Source organism: Gopherus evgoodei, chromosome 10 (genome assembly GCF_007399415.2).
Source record: "Gopherus evgoodei ecotype Sinaloan lineage chromosome 10, rGopEvg1_v1.p, whole genome shotgun sequence".
Taxonomy (NCBI): Eukaryota; Metazoa; Chordata; order Testudines; family Testudinidae; genus Gopherus; species Gopherus evgoodei.
The window spans coordinates 27,187,598-27,209,094 of record NC_044331.1 but is presented as its reverse complement, the minus strand read 5'-3'; the positions used below and the strand labels follow the sequence as shown (position 1 = coordinate 27,209,094).

At 37.3% G+C, this 21,497-nt stretch overlaps 1 protein-coding gene across 1 annotated transcript in view; it reads right to left on the bottom strand.

Moving 5' to 3' along the window:
• Positions 1–21,497, bottom strand: part of LOC115658513 (myocardial zonula adherens protein-like) — a 98,693-nt gene that overhangs the window by 23,129 nt on the left and 54,067 nt on the right. The window contains exons 9-12 of the mRNA XM_030577595.1: positions 20,155–20,240; positions 19,101–19,206; positions 1,214–1,297; positions 605–705 (exon numbers count right to left, since the gene is read on the bottom strand). Of these exons, the coding sequence (XP_030433455.1) occupies positions 605–705; positions 1,214–1,297; positions 19,101–19,206; positions 20,155–20,240 (377 nt within the window). The remainder of the gene's footprint in view (positions 1–604; positions 706–1,213; positions 1,298–19,100; positions 19,207–20,154; positions 20,241–21,497) is intronic.

Genomic DNA, 21,497 nt, shown 5'->3' with positions numbered 1-21,497 from the left:
AAACACTGATTTTTTAAAATAGTGATGGACCATGTATGTTATGAATACACAACAACATTAGCCTAATTTGAATGATGGATCAGCCAAATTCCAGTACTGCCCAACATACTAGATACTTTATGCAACCCAACTGAAGTGCTAAAGTTCTGCTGCTATGTTCTGCTGCACTCACAGTAGGAAAACTTGAATGCTATTTTTCCTGCAAGTCACAAGAACAATTCTTTGATAGCCCCCAAAAGATGGAACTCTAGGGGTCTAGCTTTAATTCCTTGCTCACTTCAATCTTTTGTAGTTAAATACTCCAGGAGTCTCTACCATGTTCCATCATTTAAAGGAAAGAAACATGTTTGTTGTAGGTGTCAGAAATTAAGTCAATGGTAAATATCATTTCTATGCTACACACCACTCTGTATGCCATGAAGAAAAAGATCATTAACTAAAAGTATGTTAATTATTAGACTGAAGATAAGTTCTTGAGAAATTACTGTGGGCAGAGATATAAACTGTTGTTCCAAATCCACATGCTGTTTTAATGGATAGGTTTATTGACAGTGATTTTCTGCAGAGAACCCTTTCCAGTAAAATTCGTTGAAGTTCTGAATACCTGGATGGAAGATCACATCCTACTCCGATCTCTCTTGTTTCTACATTAGTCCTTGGCTGGGTTTCCATTAAGTAGTCCAACCTGTCTTGTAATTCTTTATTCTGGAAAAGAAGGATTTTCTGCATGACCTTTCAAGTTGCATTTTCCAAGAAGACAAATAAGTTTAAATGATTTCAGCTCATTAACATTGTATTCTCTCTTTTAACTAATGAAGTCCAGTATAAGACTTTCTTCATCAACATTCTAAAAATATTATTTAGAATACACAAAATTTACTTATTTTTGGAAAATAAAGTTACTGTGACTGTAAAACATAAGTCAATCAATGATGTTTATATAGAATGCTAGATTTTTTTAATGTCTCTGAAGTGTAAATGCATAACTATGTTACAGAAGTTCAACATGAATGTGAAGATTATTTATTACATGCATTCATGATGATCCTGATGTCACAACTATTTCTGTTTCCATATTCAAGACCAGTTACTACATACAGTGAATTTACATAAAGAAAATATCAGACATCATGGTTCTAACTCTAACAGTTCTTGTAAATCACATCAAAACAATTTTAACCCTTAAAAGAGTAAAGCTAATTTAAGTCATTACCTCGCATTCTAGGAAAGAGATTTTTTCTAGAAGCTGCATTATAAACAATTCCTTTTGCATGATCTTTTTCTTTAGTATTTCGATCTGTGAACGAAAAAAATAAGGAAGATCTTAATTTGAAGAGGTTAAAAAAAAAACCAGACTTTATTCCATAAACAGAAACGAAAACTCATTGGATTTCAGTGTGCAGCCAACATTGTACTTTCTGTTCTAGAATGTGTATATATTCCAGAACAGTTTGAATTCAAAAGGGTCAGCTTGGATGGTTTATACCATGGTCACAGACATGCACTAACCTGGCTTATGGCAGATGCCATGATCATACATATGTACTAACATGGCTTCTGACACTTCATGCATTTTTAGAATATGGAAAGTAAACAAAAGTTTTCAAGTAACAACTAGCTGATATAAAAATATGTAAAAAATAAAACAGGAACTCCATTACAGGGTTCAGAGGACTCTGCTCTTAGGGGTTTTGAACTCACCCAAAACTTTTATTATATGGTTGCTAATCTCTTGCCCTTTTTTTGGCATTTATTTAGCATAGCATGAAAATTAAAATATTTCTATATGAAAACTTTTATATTTCATAGTTGTGGAAAAAAGTCATTACCAACAATTGCTTGTCAGATTGACGATAAAACAACAAGAGGCCACCTCAACAGTAATGTGATGTTTTCTGCCCTCTGTAGGGAACATTAACATCGATATAGTGTTAATAACTTAAGATTCTCCACTTCATTAGGGCAACCTTTCACCACTCAATTTGTGCAAACTTGTCCTAAAGCTAACTTACCCAGCTACAAGAGGATCTCCCTTGAGTAGTGGGACCCTTGCATATTCTAGAGTCACGGTAGCAATTTTTATCACACGTCCCTCCCAGCCACCACTGCAATGGATGTGGCCAGAGAAAGATGGGCATGGCCAGAATGCCCCAGAGCTCCCCAGATGCAGTACCAGTCCCTTGGGGTCACTGGTATCTGGCTCAAGGCTGTTCTTAATCTGGGAGACTGGTTCAGCTCAAGTAGCCTCTGAAAGCCTCTATTGTCCTCCTGCCAAGATGTGCTGATGCTGCTTGCCTGCAGCGGAGGTTCTGGCCAATATGTGCATTTCTGTCTCTTATGAAGGAGTATTTTTAAGAAACCTGTCCACTGATTGCTTAAGTGAGTTCCACTGAAGTCGATCTGAATGCTGTTTAGAACCGAACACTAGTATAACTACTCCATTTTGTGTTTTGAGCTGACAAGATTGAAGAGATGAACACTGAAGGCTTTGCAAACGTACATTCTAAAAATGTAAAGGAGAAAAAGGGACGCTGCTTGGTGTGTGTGTGTGTGTGTGTGTGTGTGTGTGTGTGTGTGTGTGTGTGTGTGTGTGTGTGTGTGTGTGTGTGTACTGAATGATGTAGTTTCAGGCACAAGAGAGAGACACAGCACCAAGAGTGACAGAAGATAGCCCAGGTTACAACCTACATTACAAAAACTACACTTTTCAAGAACAATTTCAGGTTAACTAGTTGTGCCACTACAGTGGACCGGGTATAGCCTTAAAACATTGTTTTAAAACCATTCATGATACGGCTAAACCGTGCTAGCCGTGATGGTTGTTAGTACAGTTTCTGTACTATAGGCTAGTACAAAGAGGGAATTTTGGAGGGAGGCCTCAGAGGAGCAGAAATGGACATTTTCCAGTACTTACTACACGTATGTAAGAAGTGATACCTGAACACTGAACAATGCAAAACCAATGCTACATTCAAAATACATGAAATTACTTTGTTGCTCTAGATTTATATGTTGTATTAAATGGCCATTGTCTAGACTTCAGGCCTGAAATTTAGGTTATTAGTAATACACTAATATGTACTAGTAATACATGACTTAATACATGAGACTGTACCCCTTTAAGAACAAAATGACACTACTTAGTTATTCATTCTATTAACAAATATTTTAAAATTAGTTTTTAAGTTATTAATGGTATTTTCTAAACTGTTTAAGAATTCCTTAATGGTCTGGATGAAGGGACGCAGACAAGTTTTATGTTACTAGAACCACTCCCCTATATTATTAAAACTAAAATTTCTTTTAAATCTAGTTTTTTTTATTTGCTATATATACTTTGTTTTCTTAATTTATTTCCAGCACAGACAATAATAATGAAGTCAGATTAACTTTTAGGTAAAGCTGGTAGAAATTTTTCAATGAAAAGATATTTGGGTGAAAAACCAAACAAAAAATAATTAGTGAAATTATTTGATGGCTCTGCTTTCAGCTTCTGAATGCTGTAATGTTTTGCTTCCACTGCCTGGAAATACTTAAGAACCACCTTTTCTAGTGGTCTTTGAAAGGTCACATTTCTGTTTACATCCCAACTATATTTTGGAATTTGAGTCAATGGTGTCCCTCTAATATAAAATACAATTGTTGGTATAAATATAGCTTTTAATCTAAAAAGAATATATTTTAAAGGGTGCAAGTCATGTCCTATGTGCGTGAAAAGGGCTGATAGCCAATAGCATTTATTGGATTCTGCACTCTGTATGAAGCTAAGTCACATCAGGACTTAAACAGTTAAGTTCCAGTCCACCTTTACTGAATAATCAACCACTTAAAAAAAATATCAAAAGATCACATTAACAACTGGAATCTGGTTTCACTGAAGTCAGGATGAATTTTGATATTGGATTTCCATGGAAGCAGAATCAGATATCCAGTTAGACTTTTAGCAAACCTAAAAGTCCTGCAAGTAGTATGTCCTCCTGCTCATGGAATGCCCCAATGTCATAAGTGATTTTACTGTTAACCATAGATGCTGGAATACAACATATGAAAAAAAAAGTCATGCACGCAGATTCTTCTTTAGACCTGCTATACTAGCATACAACCTAGCACTGTGCAGATGAAGGAAGGGGAATGCTACAGGACCTGCCGCTCAGCAAAACTGGATATGCCATAGCACAAAAACCTAAACATTCCCTCCCCCCACAATTAAATTCAATAGTTTGGGCTGTGAGCCAAGAAAAATTACATAAATGCCTATAACTATGTTGCCATAAAAAATTATTAAAATACCCATGAGTGATGAAAATAGGTATTTTCTATAAAATTCTCATTAAACTAAATGGATTTTACCCTGTCAGAATGCTGAATGCCGTGACCTTTACATATAAAATTTTAAGGAAAAAAAAGTAAAAAACTATTTATTCATAGAAGTGCAGTAAAGTTTTATTTTAATTAATTAAATTTAAAAAACAGCCAATCGGAAGGCAATGGAAGTTCCGAATAATTCAATTTTCCACTTATAACTGTCACTGTGGTACACTGGAGAGATAAGGTGTTTGAGGTAATATCATTAACATGCATCAGAGTGAAACAATTTCCAAAAGCCTGGCCAGCTTTCTCTCTTTCTTCATTTCATCTTTTTTTCCCCTTTTTAAAATTATTTATTAAACTGTTTTTTTGCAATTAAAAACACCTTTCTATGTAAAACTCTCTAGCATATCTGAAAATAATCAATTAAAAAAGTTTCAGAGAAAGAGGAAAAGAATCTGAAAAATTCAATTTAAATATTAAATACAATGGCCATCACTTTCACAAAATATCCACTGCAAGCCAATATAAAAAAATCAATGAGTGCAAAAACCCCCAAAACAGTTCTAAAGAGAAAGACCTGGAAAAGGTTAGAGTAAAACACAGATTTAAAAAAAAAAAAAAAAAAGGAAAGAACTTAAAGTCTAAGATTTGTGAAGACAATAATAAAAAGTTGTACAGCCACCATGGGTATTTATCTTAATAAAAGTGATGTTTCTAATTTGTATTTTTAATAATCTATTTTCAATAAATGCGCCATAAAAAGAGGTGCCAATTCAGTTATTATTGAAAAAAAGGCAAGAATAAATTCCAAACTGTAAATTTTTCAACTAAATGATAATGATAAAATACATAGCAGTGAAGAAATGCTATGATCAATTCATCCATTTCTTTGCAAACAGGGGGTTTATTTTCAGTTCAAGCTGATACTCCTTCATCTGTCTTTCACTTTAAATAGCAGATTCTTCTCTGGCTAAAATATAGTTCCATTAGCATTGTCATTTAAAACTAGAATTTAAGTGATCTTTTCAGCTTTCATATCTTCATAGAAAAGTAATGTTTATAGCACCTGCAGACACTTGACAGCTATTGATCCTGGTCTTTAATTACTGCTGTGTCTAACACTATAATTATAATTATAGCTCAGCCAGCATTTTCATTATAAGTGGGTTTAGTCTTTTCACAATTTTGAAAGTGGAATATACTGACAGTATAAATGTTCTCTCATGGTGGTATTTGGCATTAATATTCTGTTCCCCAGCCATGCACAGAAGGAAATCATTTTGGTATTAGAGATCTGTATGTGTAGTGAGAGCAGAGGTTCAGCTTGAAATCAAGTACAGCTGTGTAATCAGAGGACAATTTTACCCTTACTGAGGCAGATCCTGTTACTGGAGATATTATACAGTAGTTGCCAATTCTGATTTTTTAATTAATCTGGAAAACAAATGTTTTTATTTAGAGTAGTAATCTAATTAGAAACCAATAAACATTTTTGAAAGCGAACTAGGGCCTTACATCTTTAACTTTTCATAACAGCTTATCTTATTGGCTTACACAGCATGATTATAATTCAAAAGCTCTATAACATGAAAGATAAAATTGAGCAAAGAAGCTGGTTCAGTATCACACAGTCAAGTACAAGCACATGTTGTCTCATTAAAATGGAATCAACATATATATTCACATGTATTCCACATCTATTCAGAGTTAACACTGTATATACAGATCTGAATGATCTGAAAATCTAGAATTAAAAGGAACATATTGAAATCCAGAACGGAACATCAAAATGGAAAGCTTGATGGGCTCTTCCACCTCTCCCCAACATGGTATTCTATGATTTGGCATCAGATTTACTGCATTTGTGTTCCAACACAGGAGTCACTACTGGCTCTGGAGACTGAACTAAACACACCAACAGCAACATATCTTGGCTCATTTTAACATGGCTTTATGGCTGCAGTTCAATTCTATTAATCCTTTTCTTCAGTTCCTTTGGAGGACTGTGCTAAAACTGTAAATGAGTAAGTATACAAGTGTATAAGAAAAGCAAAAGATTCCTATGGCCTAAAAGTATATTTGTTTATATCAGTAAAAACAATATGGGGTAAGATCAATAGAGGATCTGATTGGACCAAGTGGATTACACTTGCAGTGAGCTGTTACACAAAATACCTAATTCCTCAAATCCTATAATGCTGATATTTTATGTGTAATATATAAGTAACACTTAATTCAATCCAAGATTTTAGCTATGTTGACTAAAATGATCATAATCCAGTAGGGGTGAAATACACCACAGACGTCTCTCCACGGTGCAGGTAGTAGACAGAGGTGCAGAGAGACTTTGCACCCCCTAAATGTTGCAGGGCTATTCTCTGTGCCAAATACACAGAGGCCAGCATGGAGGATGAGAGGAATGTAGCTAGTGAGCTTGCAGTTATTCTGACCCTTTGAAGGGGAAAGTCAGGTTCTTGGCGACTGCTGCAGTTGCCTGGAGGACTTGGAGAAGCCACCACAAAAGGGCTACAGAGCTGCTGAAGCCTTGTCCATGAGCTGATAGTGGATTTAGACCCCCACATACCCTGGGTAGAATTCTCCACTAAGACCTGGTCTACACTGTGGAGGGGTGGGGGGTGTCAATGCAAGATATGCAACTTCAGCTACGGGAACAGAGTAGCTGAAGTTGACGTATCTTATTTCGACTTCCCTCCCATCCTCACAGCGCAGGATCAATGTCCGCGGCTCCCCCGTTGACTCTGCTTCTGCCTTTCGCCCTGGTGGAGTTCTGGAGTCGACGGGAGCGCGTTCAGGGATCGATTTATCACATCTAGATTGTAAACCTGATTGTATAAAAGTTTTAAAGGACTATGATACCCCTGATGAAGAGATGCTACATTTAAAGGAAACATGGGAAAGGAAGCAACAACTTTGGATGAGTATAAAAGATATATTAAATAAAGCATTAAATTAAACACAATACATAGGTACAGTACATTGACATAAGTAACATTGCATAAAGTGAAAGTGTGATCTTCACTATGTGAGGAATGTAACAAGGATATTGGCTCAAATACGCACTCTTTCTGGTAAAATGTTTTTAAAATAACAGCAGTAATACTTCAATCTTTCATAGTGCTTTACATTTTGCAAAGAACTAGGCAAACATTAACTTATGGAAACTAATCTAAAACACACACAACATCTCAACACACAGAAAAAGAAGGTCTTTGGCATGAGCACTGGTAGCATAAAACAGACACACAGTATGTGGGGCAAAAGACCAAAAAGCCATGAAGTCAGAGTCTCAGAGTTGGGATATCTTGCAGAAAGAAGTGGATTTTAAGCAGCCTGTTCAAGGCATAGGTGAATATGTATGGGGAGAGGAGAAGCATCACAAGTTAAAGATGATAATCAGGCTGAGAGCCTGACAGGAAGGATGGCAGAATTATCCACAATGAAAGGTGTGGGGGAGAAGTGTGGAGCAGTTTAGGACAAAAATAATCCTCAAACTCTTCTCAGACTCGCTCCTGGATCCACTGCAATCTGGCTTCTATTCTCTGAACTCCACTGAAAGTGTTATCAACAAAGTCTAAAAGGACACTTTCCTGGCTAAGACTTGGAGCCTCTAATCCATTCTTATTCTTGATCTTTACTTAGCTTTCAGTACTGTTGGTCACTCCCTACTAGACATCCTGTACCACCAGGTGGTTTTCATGGCATTGTCTTCTCACCATTCTTCTCCTCCTTCTCTGACTGCTATTCTGGTGTGTTCCCCTCTCTGGGGGAGCCCCACAGGGCTCTAATCTGGCACTTGACACTATTCCCTTTACACCTTCTCTCAGCTGTTCTTATCTTTTCTCACAGGTTCCACCAACATCTCTACACAGAGTCACAACTGTTCCTCTCTTCAGACTCATATTAGCCCATCAAGCATATCTGACTATTTCTCCAACACTGTTATTTGTACAGAGCCTAGGGATCCTAATCAGAGCTGAAAACCTCATTCATGTGCATCTCCTAAAACATTCTGGATGGCTAGTCATCAGCACAACTTTAATATGGCCACTCTAAAGCCCTTTCTTCTTCTTCTCCTCCTCAGTGCTCACCATCTTAGCTCATTTTCTGTTGTCATTGACCACACGCCCATCCTCCCTGTCCTGCAACATCAAGGTCATCTTTAACTCTCAATCTCTCACCACACATCCAGATCATCATCAAAACTCGTATTGTGTCTCTCCACAATGCTTAGATAATCCAACCCTTCCATTTCACCCCATCATTGAAGATGCTTGACCATGCTCTCTTCTCTCTCTCCTTAGATACAATGACCTTCTCAAATTCCCTTCCCTGCTAAAACAGACTGTCAATCCTCTCTTTGAAAAATTGTTCCCTTGACTTCTCCTGGCCTAGACACTCAAGTTTAAACCTTTCACTTTTTGCTTCAAGGCCCTACCAAACGTCATCCTGGACTACATCTTGGAACTCTACTGTGCTCTCTTTCATGTCAACAAAGAGGCTGGTTTTGACATTTACTAAATTTCTTTTGCCTTCTCCTGTCCTCTTCTATACTGCCTTCTGTGAATAGTACAAACTCTCAAATTCAGTGCATCAGGCTCTCACTCTCTCCTCTTCCCAATCTCTTTCACAGAGCCACTCTCTCTGAAGCTCCAAACAAGACTGAGAATATTTTAAAAGAAACAATCTAATACAACTCCTTCCTCTGGGTCTCCCCAAGTGTCCTGTCTGTACTGAAAAGTTAATATTAGTTTTATACAATTTGATCTTGAGATGGTGAGAGACATCTGATAGGAAATAGCCAGAAATGTAAGGTTAATGGTGGAAAATTTGATTTGGGAGTCATCTGCATAAAGCTAGGTATCTGAACCCAGGAGAGTACATAAGATCATTAAAAGGAGAACAGAAAGCAAAGAACATTGCCCTGGGACAAAGATGTGGGGAAGGAGCAGAAGAAGATCTACAAAAAGAAATGTTGAAGGAGTGAACAGTGAGGTTAGAGGAGAATCAAGAGAGTACAAAGCAATAAAAAGCCAAGGAAATGAGAAAGAGAAAGAGAATGACAAAAAGAAAAGAAAGAAAAGAAAATATTTAAGAGAATGATAAAATCATGTCAATCTTTGCCTTTTTTAAAAAGGGACTGTGTACATGGCACAACTTTTAATATATTTTTTGGCTAAATATAATTCATTTCAGAGCTGGAGGCTTGAAAATGTGTATTGATTTATCAGGTTGGATTAGATCCAGCAGTTATTTAAATTCACCTAAGATTTACCACATGATATCATCCACTTGAAGTTATTTCTCAGTACATCACATTGTACATTTACATGAGTATTGTATATTATAAAAGCCATTTATATTTTACTGTTCATCTGCCATTAGTGAATTTGACATCAGTAACATGGTGATACATGACAAACAAAAATGGACAAAAGTTATAAACATGACTAAACTTATTACATTATGAACACACAATGGACTAAACAATACAGGACAGACAAGACATTACAACATTGACTAGAATGCTCAGCCTTCATCATCTTTTTAGGGAGACAGCTGCTGTACAGGAAAGACTAGATTTCATTCTAATTTTTAAATAAGCCATGTTTATTGTATTCTAGGCATTAGAGATGAGATTTTTCCATGGGGCTCTATCAAAAATCAATAAGAATGAGCATCTTATTCCCTCAAGCCCCATTAGAAACTCCAGACTCAGATAATATCTTATACTTTTAACGTACCAGTTTTAATTCTCTCTCTCTCTCTGTGTATATATACATATATCAGTAAAAACAGATTTAACATAGTTGTAGTAACAGATATTACTCAAGCTAGGTTTAGTGTAAGTTATTGCACTAATTTAAGGGACTTTCTAATCTGTCTAGTTCTAGTAATATTACACCAGTCTTTGATCTCAATCTACTGCTACAGTAGCTCTGAGGAATCACTGGTGTTCTACTGTGTTAGAAGTGTTTGTACAGTATCTAGCATAACCGGGTACTGACTTCTTGATTAGGGGCTACCATAACACAATAACAACGTGGGTTTAAGTACGCTAGTTGGTTTGCTGCTCCAAGAACAGATCATTCCAATCCAAGCTGCAGAGGTCAATGCTTTGCAAAGTGGACTCTATAGATGAAGCTTGACCAGCAATGACAGATTGATTCTGCCACAAATACATGAATGAACATTTCCACCAAAAATCTCTGGTGGTTCTACTTTTGTTGTTTGTAAAGGTCCAATACATTCCATGTAGGATGTTGGACTGTATAGCTTCATTTCTTAGGTTCACTGAGGAATTCCAAATGTTTATGATTCTCTGCCATTTCTGCTTTGCAGTTGCTCTTCTTAAGCCATGTGCCCATGTGGCTTTCCTTTCTCTGCGTGGGCTCCTTTATTTTTCAACAAATAGATGTTGTATCCCACCCAAGTACAGAGTTTTGTTAGTAAAAATACAGCATCCCAGTTTGGATGGTGACTCCACCTTCCATGTTTCAATGTTGATTCTTTTACAGTTTTAAAAGTATTTCCATATTAAAAGTGGCGATGCTATGTAATATGCCTGGAGTTTCTGAAATGTCTTGATTAAGCAGTTTTCAGCTGGTTATACAGCTTTTTTTGTCAAGATTCCTTCTCTTTTCCATTTGTTCAATATAATATGTATCTTCATTATTCATGGTAGGATTCACTCCTTGGCAGGTGGTATACAAATATTCTCCCTTTCATGCCAATATCTGCTACAATAAAAAAAAAGGATATAGCTTCTTTTTCTTATGCCTGGCCGCCACTTATCTTCCAATGAATCTGAGACTAAATGTGGAGAACAGCTCGTGTGCCATAACCTGGAGACAGTTCAATTCAGTAGGTTAGGGGAATGTCATTCTAAATTTCTATTCTGTAGATAATTTCTTGCCAAGGAAAAAAAAACCCACTTCTTTCCCAAAACGCTCAGTTTCAAATTTCAAATTCATTCCTCTCTCAGTGATGAAATGCTTTATTATGTCTAATAAAGTCCCTTGTGTAATGAAAATGTGATCTTGTTTTTACAGCATAATAATCAAAAGCAAAGGAAAGAAACTTCAGATCTTTTTAAATTTCACCAGGTTGAAAGTTAGCACATAGTCACTCAGCCTAGATAAATACTTTTGTTTGTTTTAAAAAACTAAAAATAATTTGATTTAAATTTTATTTTTTATTTTAAGTTCTTTTAAGTTGTTGTTTTTCTTAACTTTAAGTCCCTGAATGAGGTTTTTTTGGGGATGGAGGCAATTATATCTATCCTCTACCAACGCAAGAGAAGGAAAAGATCACTTTAAAGAGCAAGATTTCACCCAGGTCCCTTAGACACCTGTTTCAGTTTTTTAAGTAGACAAAAAAAAGTGAGGCAAAGGTTTGGCAGCAACACCATTACAAGGTCAGAAGCACTGCTATCATCTTGCCTCAGGTCTCCTACATCTGCATCTGCCTGTCCAGTTCTGTGTCATCTTATTGGTGGCTGATCTCTCCAGTGAAAGTGTTTTGAAGAAAACATTTCTGCCCACTCCAATGAGACAGTTCTGCCTAAGACTTTCACCACCTTTTACCTTTCTTTCACTGTATTTACACAGGAGAGCAAGAAGCAGACTATTGATAAGAGTCTCTCAATTTCTCCCATACTGATATTTATCCACTTCGATTTGTCGACTGAGATCCAGATGATCCACCTTCTCTGACAGTCTGTCTCCTTTCACTTCCTTTCCTAAAAACACCTGCACTGTAAACTTCCTAAAGTTGGCACAATTTCTTTTTTAAAATATGAATATGCCATGCCATCAAACATTGAGATTCTCCACCTGCCATGGTGGTGGGTTCTTTCACAAACAGCCATTGGCACGGTAAGTAAAAAGGAAGTACAGTGTATTGTGTAGGGGGCAGGACCAGATGACTATAGGAAAGTAGTGAGAAACAGGTATGTTAACCCCAGGCTAAACAAATCCCTGTTACCATGGTAACTAAATGTTAGTTGTTCCAGGTTAATCAAGACACCTGGAGCCAATTAAGATCTTTCTTGAAAGCACTGGAGACAGCTAGGTTGATTGGGACATCTGAAGCCAATCTAGGGCTGGCTGGAACTAGTTAGAAGCCTCCCAGTTAGAGGCATGTGTCAGCAGCTGTAGGAGGAAGCTGTGCTGCTGGAGAAACTGGGCAGGACAAACCCTATCAGGCACAAGGAAGGAGGCCTTGAGGCAAGGGTGAAGTAGATGTTGAGGAAGTGGGGGCTGCTGCGGGGAAGTCACCCAGGGAATTGTATTTGTCCTGTTTCAAAAAGTCAGCTACAAATAGCTGCTACTATTAGGGTCCCTGGTCTGGAGTAGAGGGTGGCCCTGGGTTCCCCCTCTCTCCCCCCACTCTCCCTGATTAATCACATAGACTGAGACACAAAGAATGTGTGAGGCAGGGTTGCTTCTTCCCACCTCCTCTGCTGGCTTATGATGAAAGTGGCTCAGTAGGCTGTGACTCTTTTCCCTAAGGGAGAGAGGGGACTACATGGAGGGTTACAGTGAGCCTCTGAGGCTAGTGTAATCTGCCTGGAAATGTGGGACCCACTGAGACAAGGTTGGAGGTTTGTCACAATTGGGAACACATTTATTTAACAAGTAAGTTCTGCTTTGAGAAAATCTGTCAGTGCTAAGTCATCTGCAATTCTTCCCTACTTATAACACCAGACTTTGTTAATATGCAACAACAACAGCTGGCAAGAAAGTTCTCTAACCAACAATTATCTTTGTCTCTCACAGTAAAGAAATCCTATAAGACTGCAAAATGGCTTTGTGTGGGATCAAATGCAAAGAGATGTTGAAGGTCACAGACTCCAGTATACTTCCATTTCATCTCTAATTTAAACATTTCTTTTCCTCTTGCAGTTTCTGTGCTTCTGTTAAATTTATGTCTTGAAACTACTACTAGTTAGTCAAGCTGACCAAACTTTTACTAAACCATGTAAGATGAGGGTTTATTTTAAGATAGGAAGAACTTTGCAGAAAACACACTCTTGGCATGTTGAACACAGAAGGTTGATCTTGGGCTTGATCTTTGGTCCTATTGAAGGCAATGGCAAAGCTATCATTGAATTCAATGCCAGCAAGATTAGGGCCTCTGTGAAGAGCAGGGTTTAATAGCATTATTTTATGGGATTCCTTCTGCATGAACTCTTAGTCACTTTGTTCATCTTCCCTTACTGCTTTCCTATATCCACACTTCATTTCTGACTGCTCCTTTTGGACATGTCTAGACTAGGGCTGACCACAACCTGCTAAAACTTTCTTTTACATCTTGGACACTGTCTACATTCGTGTTTAAGTGTACTAGCTAGCATATTTCCTAATCTAGACAGCGTCTCTATCAGCCCCTTCTAGTTTCATGCAACCCTTCATGCTTGTAGCATCCCCTTAATTATTGTTTGCCGAGTGCCCTCAGGCTCCTCCTACAACAGAACTAAAGATCTACCTATTATGTGGAACACTCTAGCCATAAAAACTCCTTTCCAGTCCATGTTTGCTCAGTTTTGGATGCTTCTGTAAAGAACCTGTGTTTGCTTTTAAATTTTAGACACTCCGGGGCATGGTCTCTTATTTATTTGGCACCTTCTACACACGGGACACAGAATATATGGGATTTCACACAGACTCTTGGTACAAAGGTAAGAGCTAGCACAAAGCTGCCTCTATATAGGAATAAGTATTGCACTACAGTGGAGCTAGGCTGAAAAATTGTAAAAAGGAAACATCTTAACTTTTTCATACAGGAAAATCTTATCGCAGAGTGAACAGGAATTGGAGAAAATAGGAAAAGAAATTGGGTAGAGGGGTCTAAGTTTTGATAGTTCCTTCTCAAGGTCTCAAATCTGGTGTGAACAGTGAAAACAGATCCCTACAGGGTTGACAGTTCTGGTGGGAAGACTGCACTCCAACTTTGGGGCATCTGGTACCAGATCTATCTCCTATTAGAACCTATAGGAATTGGCTCAGGCAGAGATGAGGCACTGCCTGGCTGACTACGCTGTAGTCTCCTGGCATCTAACAATCATCCAGTTGGGATGGTGCCATATTAAGATACTTCTATGGCCCCCATTACCATGGTGTTTGAGCGGCTGACAAACTTTAATGTATTCATCCTCACAGCACCCCGGTGATACTGTCATAATAAAGATGTTCAATTCAGACCTCAACTATCCCTCATTTTAAAGGACACCATTCATCTTAGCCTCTCGCCATTTATATTCCACACAGATTTGTTGCTCCTCCACTTTTATTGCTGAAAATAATTTATATCAGAATAAATTAAAAGACTTGAGTTTACAGTGTTCTTTACACTGAAAGAATGAATCTCATAGCATTTAAGTCTACATCTGAGTGCTGAGGTGTAACAAAAGCTGACGCTGTAGTCAAGCAAGCAGATGCTTACCCGAGCTTCTAACTTAACTCTATAGATTAAAGCTTCTTGTTAAAAAAACATATTTTCCTTCACCTGATACAAGCATTGTTGATATTTCAACAATCCATCTAATTTAGATACCACATATTGCTGTTCTGGGGTTTCTAGAGTAACTTGTTTTCTTAACGTCATGCCACAGTGATGTTAAATTGCATTCTAAAATAATTTCCTAACTGTAAAATACTTTGAAAAAGGGTGACAATGATACTACTTAAATTGATGTTATCATTCTTCATAAGATAAACACATCCCTATAAACAGTAGAATGGGTTTTTGTTTTTGAATAGAGACAAGGCATGAATGTACTACAATAATGACTAATAAAGTACCTTAATAAATTTTATCTCCCCAAGTTACTAGCTATTTCCTTTTGCATTATCTAAATATTTTAAAAGACTAACAGAAGCAGCAGTTCTGGGTATACTCTATTGAACACAAATTTCTGAACCTTACCTAACTGTGGAGCTCTAAAATCTCCCATACTTAGGAGATACATTAAGTATATCTACCATCATTTAATTTACTTCCAAATCACTGGTGCCACTGTCTTCTCAGACACCATTTCCATGGTGTCCATTCCTTCAACACCCCACCAAAAGCAAAAATTCTGGTGCTGACATCTCAGGTATCTGTCAGGAGCATTGATTCACTTATGCAATGAATCCACTCCAAGAAATTCTGTTTGACGCTTTGATTTCAGAATAGACATAAAAGCATGACATCTACTGTGCTTTATCTATAGGTAAATGAAGTATTTAAAAGGGGTGCACAAGCAACTGGGTAGGAACATTAACACCCACCTCTTCCCCATTATGGACTGTTCTGTTTTTGTAGCAGCTCTAGTTTCTATCATATACAAGACTGCTTTACTCGAGCCTTTTGAATAAATACAACCATTTGAATACAGTAATAAAAAAAGCAGTTAGATTTAGATGTAGCCTAAAACACAGTACTTTAGAATGCCTGGGAAAGCATAAATTAACCCATATCCTTATGCAGTTAAGGAAACAGGGCTCCCAAATTTATTGCAGAATCCATTAAGAACTGCAGAAAGTAAAAAATACAGCTCTAATTGTGCTCTGAGATGTGCACAGAACCCTATGTGTGCACAGCAATCCACACACACAAAGCTTATTGTAAGTTCAGGACCCAAGCTTGTATCTGGCATTATCTGATCTGATGAGAGATGACCAATCCCAAACTCCTGCCTTGGGAATGCCAAAAACTGTTAGTGATGAAAAAGGGGAAAGAAGTAAGGGAACTTGGATCACCTTAAAAGAAAATGAAAAAGAAGGTGGTGCCACTGAAAAGGTCCATATGACGCTCATGATGAAATTGATTAACAAAGATGCCAACAGTTTCTTGTAATTTTACATTCCTTATGGCTGTGTGACAATATGAATTTTCCCAATGCTATAGTTTTAAAAAAGAATTCAAGGCAACAGCCTTTTATCTTAACTAAGTGGAGACTTGCACAAGGGCCAAGAAATGACTTGGTTGGTACCATACGACTTTCTATTCTCTAGGATGATGACAGTGATTAAGTTATCCATCTGAGCAGAAAGCTTGTTTAAAAACTCCAGAGTGATTCAAAAAGGCATTCCAAAATGAATATACGCTTCTATATTATAAGGATGCAACCAGACAAACTCACCCTTCAGTTATTTTACTGAAGTTTATGAAGTTACACTAGGAATGAATTTGGTCCAATATTTTTGTTTGCTTTTGCCAAAACACTCAATGTGGAAAGAATGTAGTTGTAGAACCACTAGTGAGCCAAGTATGTACAATTATATTGAGACAAATTACTAACAAATTGCACCCATGCAATTTAGTACATATTTTGCAATAAAGACCAAAAATTAGCTCATCCTATTTAGCGTTTCTTCACAAATATTCCTGGAATCACCTTGCCTGCCCTGCATGTCATGGCTAAAGAAAGAATTCTAGTAGTTTTGTGAAAAAAGAATCTGCAGCGTGCACATTTGGTTATCTCCGCTGAAATGAAATTCTAGTAAATTCTTAATATGTTCTGCCAGTAATCAATTAAATAAATGAGCACTGGAGAGGGAGAAAATGAATCCTGTCTATGCTGTGGTATAAAGGTTTTAACAACATGTTGGGAGTGGTTGGTTGATGTGCAGGTGGTGAAGCCATGAGTTAGGCAGGTCATCCAAGCAAAAGTGCCAATAAAAACTTTATACTACTGTGTTATGCACTCAGTATATGCTACACATTTTACACCCAGAAATAGATATCTTTGTATCCCTTTGCCTACTCATTTTCTTGCTACATACTTTTGTATCCCTCTGCCTGTAAAACTAGGCTCCCTTAATATTAAACGTACAATTATATAGGACTCTACAGGAGAGGAAAATTACAACTAATCATTAAAACACCTCTAAAAATGGCCTAAAATATCTTTTCCACGTTTAACACTATCACAATTTTAAAATCAAACATCTCAAGACTAGAATGGGTCAAGTTTTACTCTTCAAATACATTTTTGTGAAAATTGCATCAGAATCAGCTTTAGTTAGGGGCATTCAAGATTAAAAGGAAGTGCTGCAGGGCAGACCCTCAGCTGGTATAAATCATCATAGGCCCATGAAAATCAACCAAGGATCATTCCACAGGGAATCATTTCCTCTTTCAAGTGCCAAAAAATCTTCCATACCTAGGCCTGTGAAATATTGGACATTACACTTGTCACTGCTCGAGGATAGAATTCTGTCTGCATTTCAGGGAAGAAGGGGACCCATTTATTTAGGAGCGTGTTTTTTAAAATGACAGCTTTTTGAAACTGCTCTGACATTTGGAATGTTAGAAGTAATCTGAGGAAAAAGAGGAATTGGTGAAAAGAGCACATGTGAGGCAGTCAAAGGCACATGATGAATGCAAATGAGCATAGTGCTCTACAATTTAGCATATGAGTATCACCACATGCAGTGTACATATGTATGCATGATGTAAATGTACATTGTATACTAATGCCTTTTACTGGGGGGGAGGGATAGCACAGTGGTTTGAGCATTGGCCTGCTAAACCCAGGGTTGTGAGTTTAATCCTTGAGGGGGCCATTTAGGGATTTGGGGATTGGTCCTGCTTTGAGCAGAGGGTTGGACTAGATGATCTCCTGAGGTCCCTTCCAACCATAATAATCTATGATTTTCAGTTTTGAATGTAACATCAAAATACAAATTAAATTCTACATTTGATGTGAAGAAATTTTCAGACATTTAAAATTATGACTTGACAGCTGGCTAACCTTCCAAGAACAAGGGCAAAACATCCCTATCCAGAAACCTATGTAATCATTGTGTGTCAACGCCTGATTAGCAGCAGCACCAAGCACTGTTTTTAGCAGCAGTTTAAAAAAAAAGGTTAAAATGAATGTTCTCATCGTTGGAACTAGGAAAACAAACCAGGATAGAGAAATTTTCATAGCAAAGCAGTAATACCGCAATACTGAATTAAGGGAGGAATTCCTATTCAAATCAGCAACAACATCCATAATAATTCTCCACCACGTTGAATGTTTGTCCAAATCTAATTGAAGGTGAATCCAATTTAAACCCAATGTAATGTCCAAAACCCTATGCCATGGCATCCCAGTCTGGCTTGTCTGGGACACTAGCTGGCCTGGCTGCTGGAACAGCACTGGGGAACAGGCTGCTGGTAAATCAGAGCGGACTTCACACGGAAGATTGTTTTACCATCCATTGGAGACCAATCCAGCCCCAGCTGGCTCCAGGATTAGAGAAGCATAAGGGTGGATTAAAGCCACCTCTTATGCACAGAATGTTTCATAGCTATATTACTAAAAGCAAATAATGCTTTAGCTTTTTCATTCCATAGACCACTTAGTCAGAGGAGGAACCAACCTCCTCATCCACCCACCCAATCCCCAAACGCCCACTATTTGTGTGCAGCACTTCTCCATTACCCACTGCCTGATTCTGAGAGAGTTTCGTTTCATGGACCACCTGGAAGGGATCCAGAACTACCACTGATACACGGACTATAGCCTGAGAACCACTGGTATAAACTGTTTTAACTTCCTTCTGCTATGCAATATACAAATGCATAGCTCATCCACTACTGATGCAGTAAGTATCATGGTGTAAGAAGGTAACGTGCTAAATAAAGCAGCAAACAACATGCAGAGCTTTTGATAGTGGAACAGGCAGAAGGACTTAGAGAGCTCCCTTCTGGGCTATGTATTCAGCTTTATGGCATACAGTTAAAACCTCCAAGCAGCTGTTTAGGGAATATATTGTTTTGCTAGAGCTCACCTCTTCAACCATATGTTTGACTTTCTTCTGTTGGCAATGGACCATGTCATCCAGATGTTTGATTCGTTCTCTAAGACCAGCTGCAACCTCTTCCAGATGCTGTGATCTGATAGAAGTTATAAGAACTAAGTAAATATGTAGGAAGCCATGCAATGTAAACAAAAAACAAACAAAAACAAAACAAAAAAATAAAAAAAACACAATGCCAAAGTATATCATGAAAAAGGAACCTTGTTAAATAAGCCAAATTCCACTGACAAATGTCATTTCCTGTATTTGTCTAAAGTTCATTTTTATGGTTATCTGTTTGGTCATTAGTCATTGTCAGACACCACCCACTTAGCTCACCTTTACCTTACATATCAGAGCTGCCAACATTTAGAGAAGTTTCAAACTTGTTCAAACAGAATGATGATCTAGGATCTTCTAGGCACTCAGTCCTGGAAAGCTGCATGCACATTATGGTTTGTTTTAGCATTTACAAACCATTATCTGATTAAATCCCCACTTCATCACCAAGAGGCAGATATTAACCCCATTTTACGAATGAGAAAAGTAAGAGTTCACAGAACGTCCTCACTGAGCTGTCCTACAGTTCAACATAGGATGTAGTACAGAACATGCTTTTTTAAAAATGTTGTGAATATACATACTAGAGAAAGAGGTAATTAAGATATTGATTGCAAGGATCCTATGGCCTGATTTTGGGTTCTCAGCACTTCTGAAAAGAGTCAGGCCTTTGTCTCTTATATCTATTTTAAAAAAGCATCACAGATGTGCATGAAACTATACTGACCTAAAACCAGGTATTTCTCAGCAATGCAATGTACTCTACCTAATCCATCCTGACTGCAATCAACTTCTCTCACAAATAAAGCTGAGAAGGATGAGTTTTTGCAAAATAAATTCTCTTGCAGTTTTCCTACATAAAATAAGGCAAATATAATTTGGGAAGGAATTATCCACCTGGAATATATTATAACCAAAGTTAATATAACAGATTCAGGTTTGAAAAACTTAACGCTAGAAATCTCAGTAAAGAGTAAAAGCTCACCTCTGTCTGTCTAAATGGGTTTGAGATTTTGCTCCAGATATTTGGACTTCATGTTGTATCAGTTGTTTTTGTAGCTGGCGGCGTTCCTAAACAAGAAAAATGTTATTTCTCCACTTCTTCACATTTTAAATTTAAACTCCATTAAGTATATTTTATTGTGATTTTAAAAGGCTCATAATATGTTAAACAAAAATAGAGGCTGATTCAGCTACAAGTTATTACTATATTACAAGTGAAGCATGTATTTCCAATAGCCAAGAAGCACAGAATGGGGGGGAAAAAAAACCAGCTTGAATAAAGAGACCCCTGAATTCTCAGCTGAGCACTAAGATAAATAGCAATGTTTTCAGTATTCAGCACCAGTTTGCCAGTGTGAAGGGGCAGCTTTGCTTGCAATTTCATATTTTGTAGGTAAGTGCGACTCTGAAGGATAAAGACATGTGAGCTGAAATGCAATTCTGAAATAACATTATCTTTATGACCCACAAAGGGACTCCATCCTTCTAAAATTATTATAGATCAAAGATATGATTACGTTTAAGGTCTTGGATGCAGAGATTAAATGAACCATATGACCACTGTTGATTTTATGAATATCAAATTTTCTATATTGTTCCTCCAAAAGGATCTCCTGATTGTATTTTGGCAGAGATAGGAGGCGTCTCCTTATTTTTCTCCCAAAATGTCCCTACTTATACTGTTCACATGTTACCCAGCATGAGTGCCGATAGGATTCATGCACATGTAGGGTCTGATCCTGCTCTACTAGATTCAAAGCGAGTTTTGCCATTCATGTCAATGAGAGCAGGATTGGGGCCTTAACTAACAGCCGAATATTTAAAGAGCAACATAAGCACAACAGCAGGTGTTTAGCACTGACTGCATAAATTAATGAACTAAAGTAAAGAAAAAGTACAAATATATTTCCTAATACCAAAGACCATAATGTACCATTTTACTCATTGAATACCACCTTGTAACTATGAATAACTCCACTAAACTCAGTGGTACGACTTGCATAGTAAAGAATTACAATCTGGCCCAAACTGATTTATTCAACATTACTGCTAATTATTAATATAAAATAAATGAGGCTATGTCCCAGCTAGATCTTAAACTGAGAAGAGTTCACCTAAATATTTATAATTCAGTCAATGCACTTTCGTTAGTTGGGCAAAGAGGACATTAATGTACTACATATAGTTTAAACAAGGGTTAGTAATCCCATCTAGCCAGCAGGTATGGGTGGTGATGTTTGTTTCTCTGTATTAGCAAATAATTAGTGGTTAGATTTAAACTGAAGCTAAAGCACAACAAGAACATAGCTTTTAAGAATTGAGTTT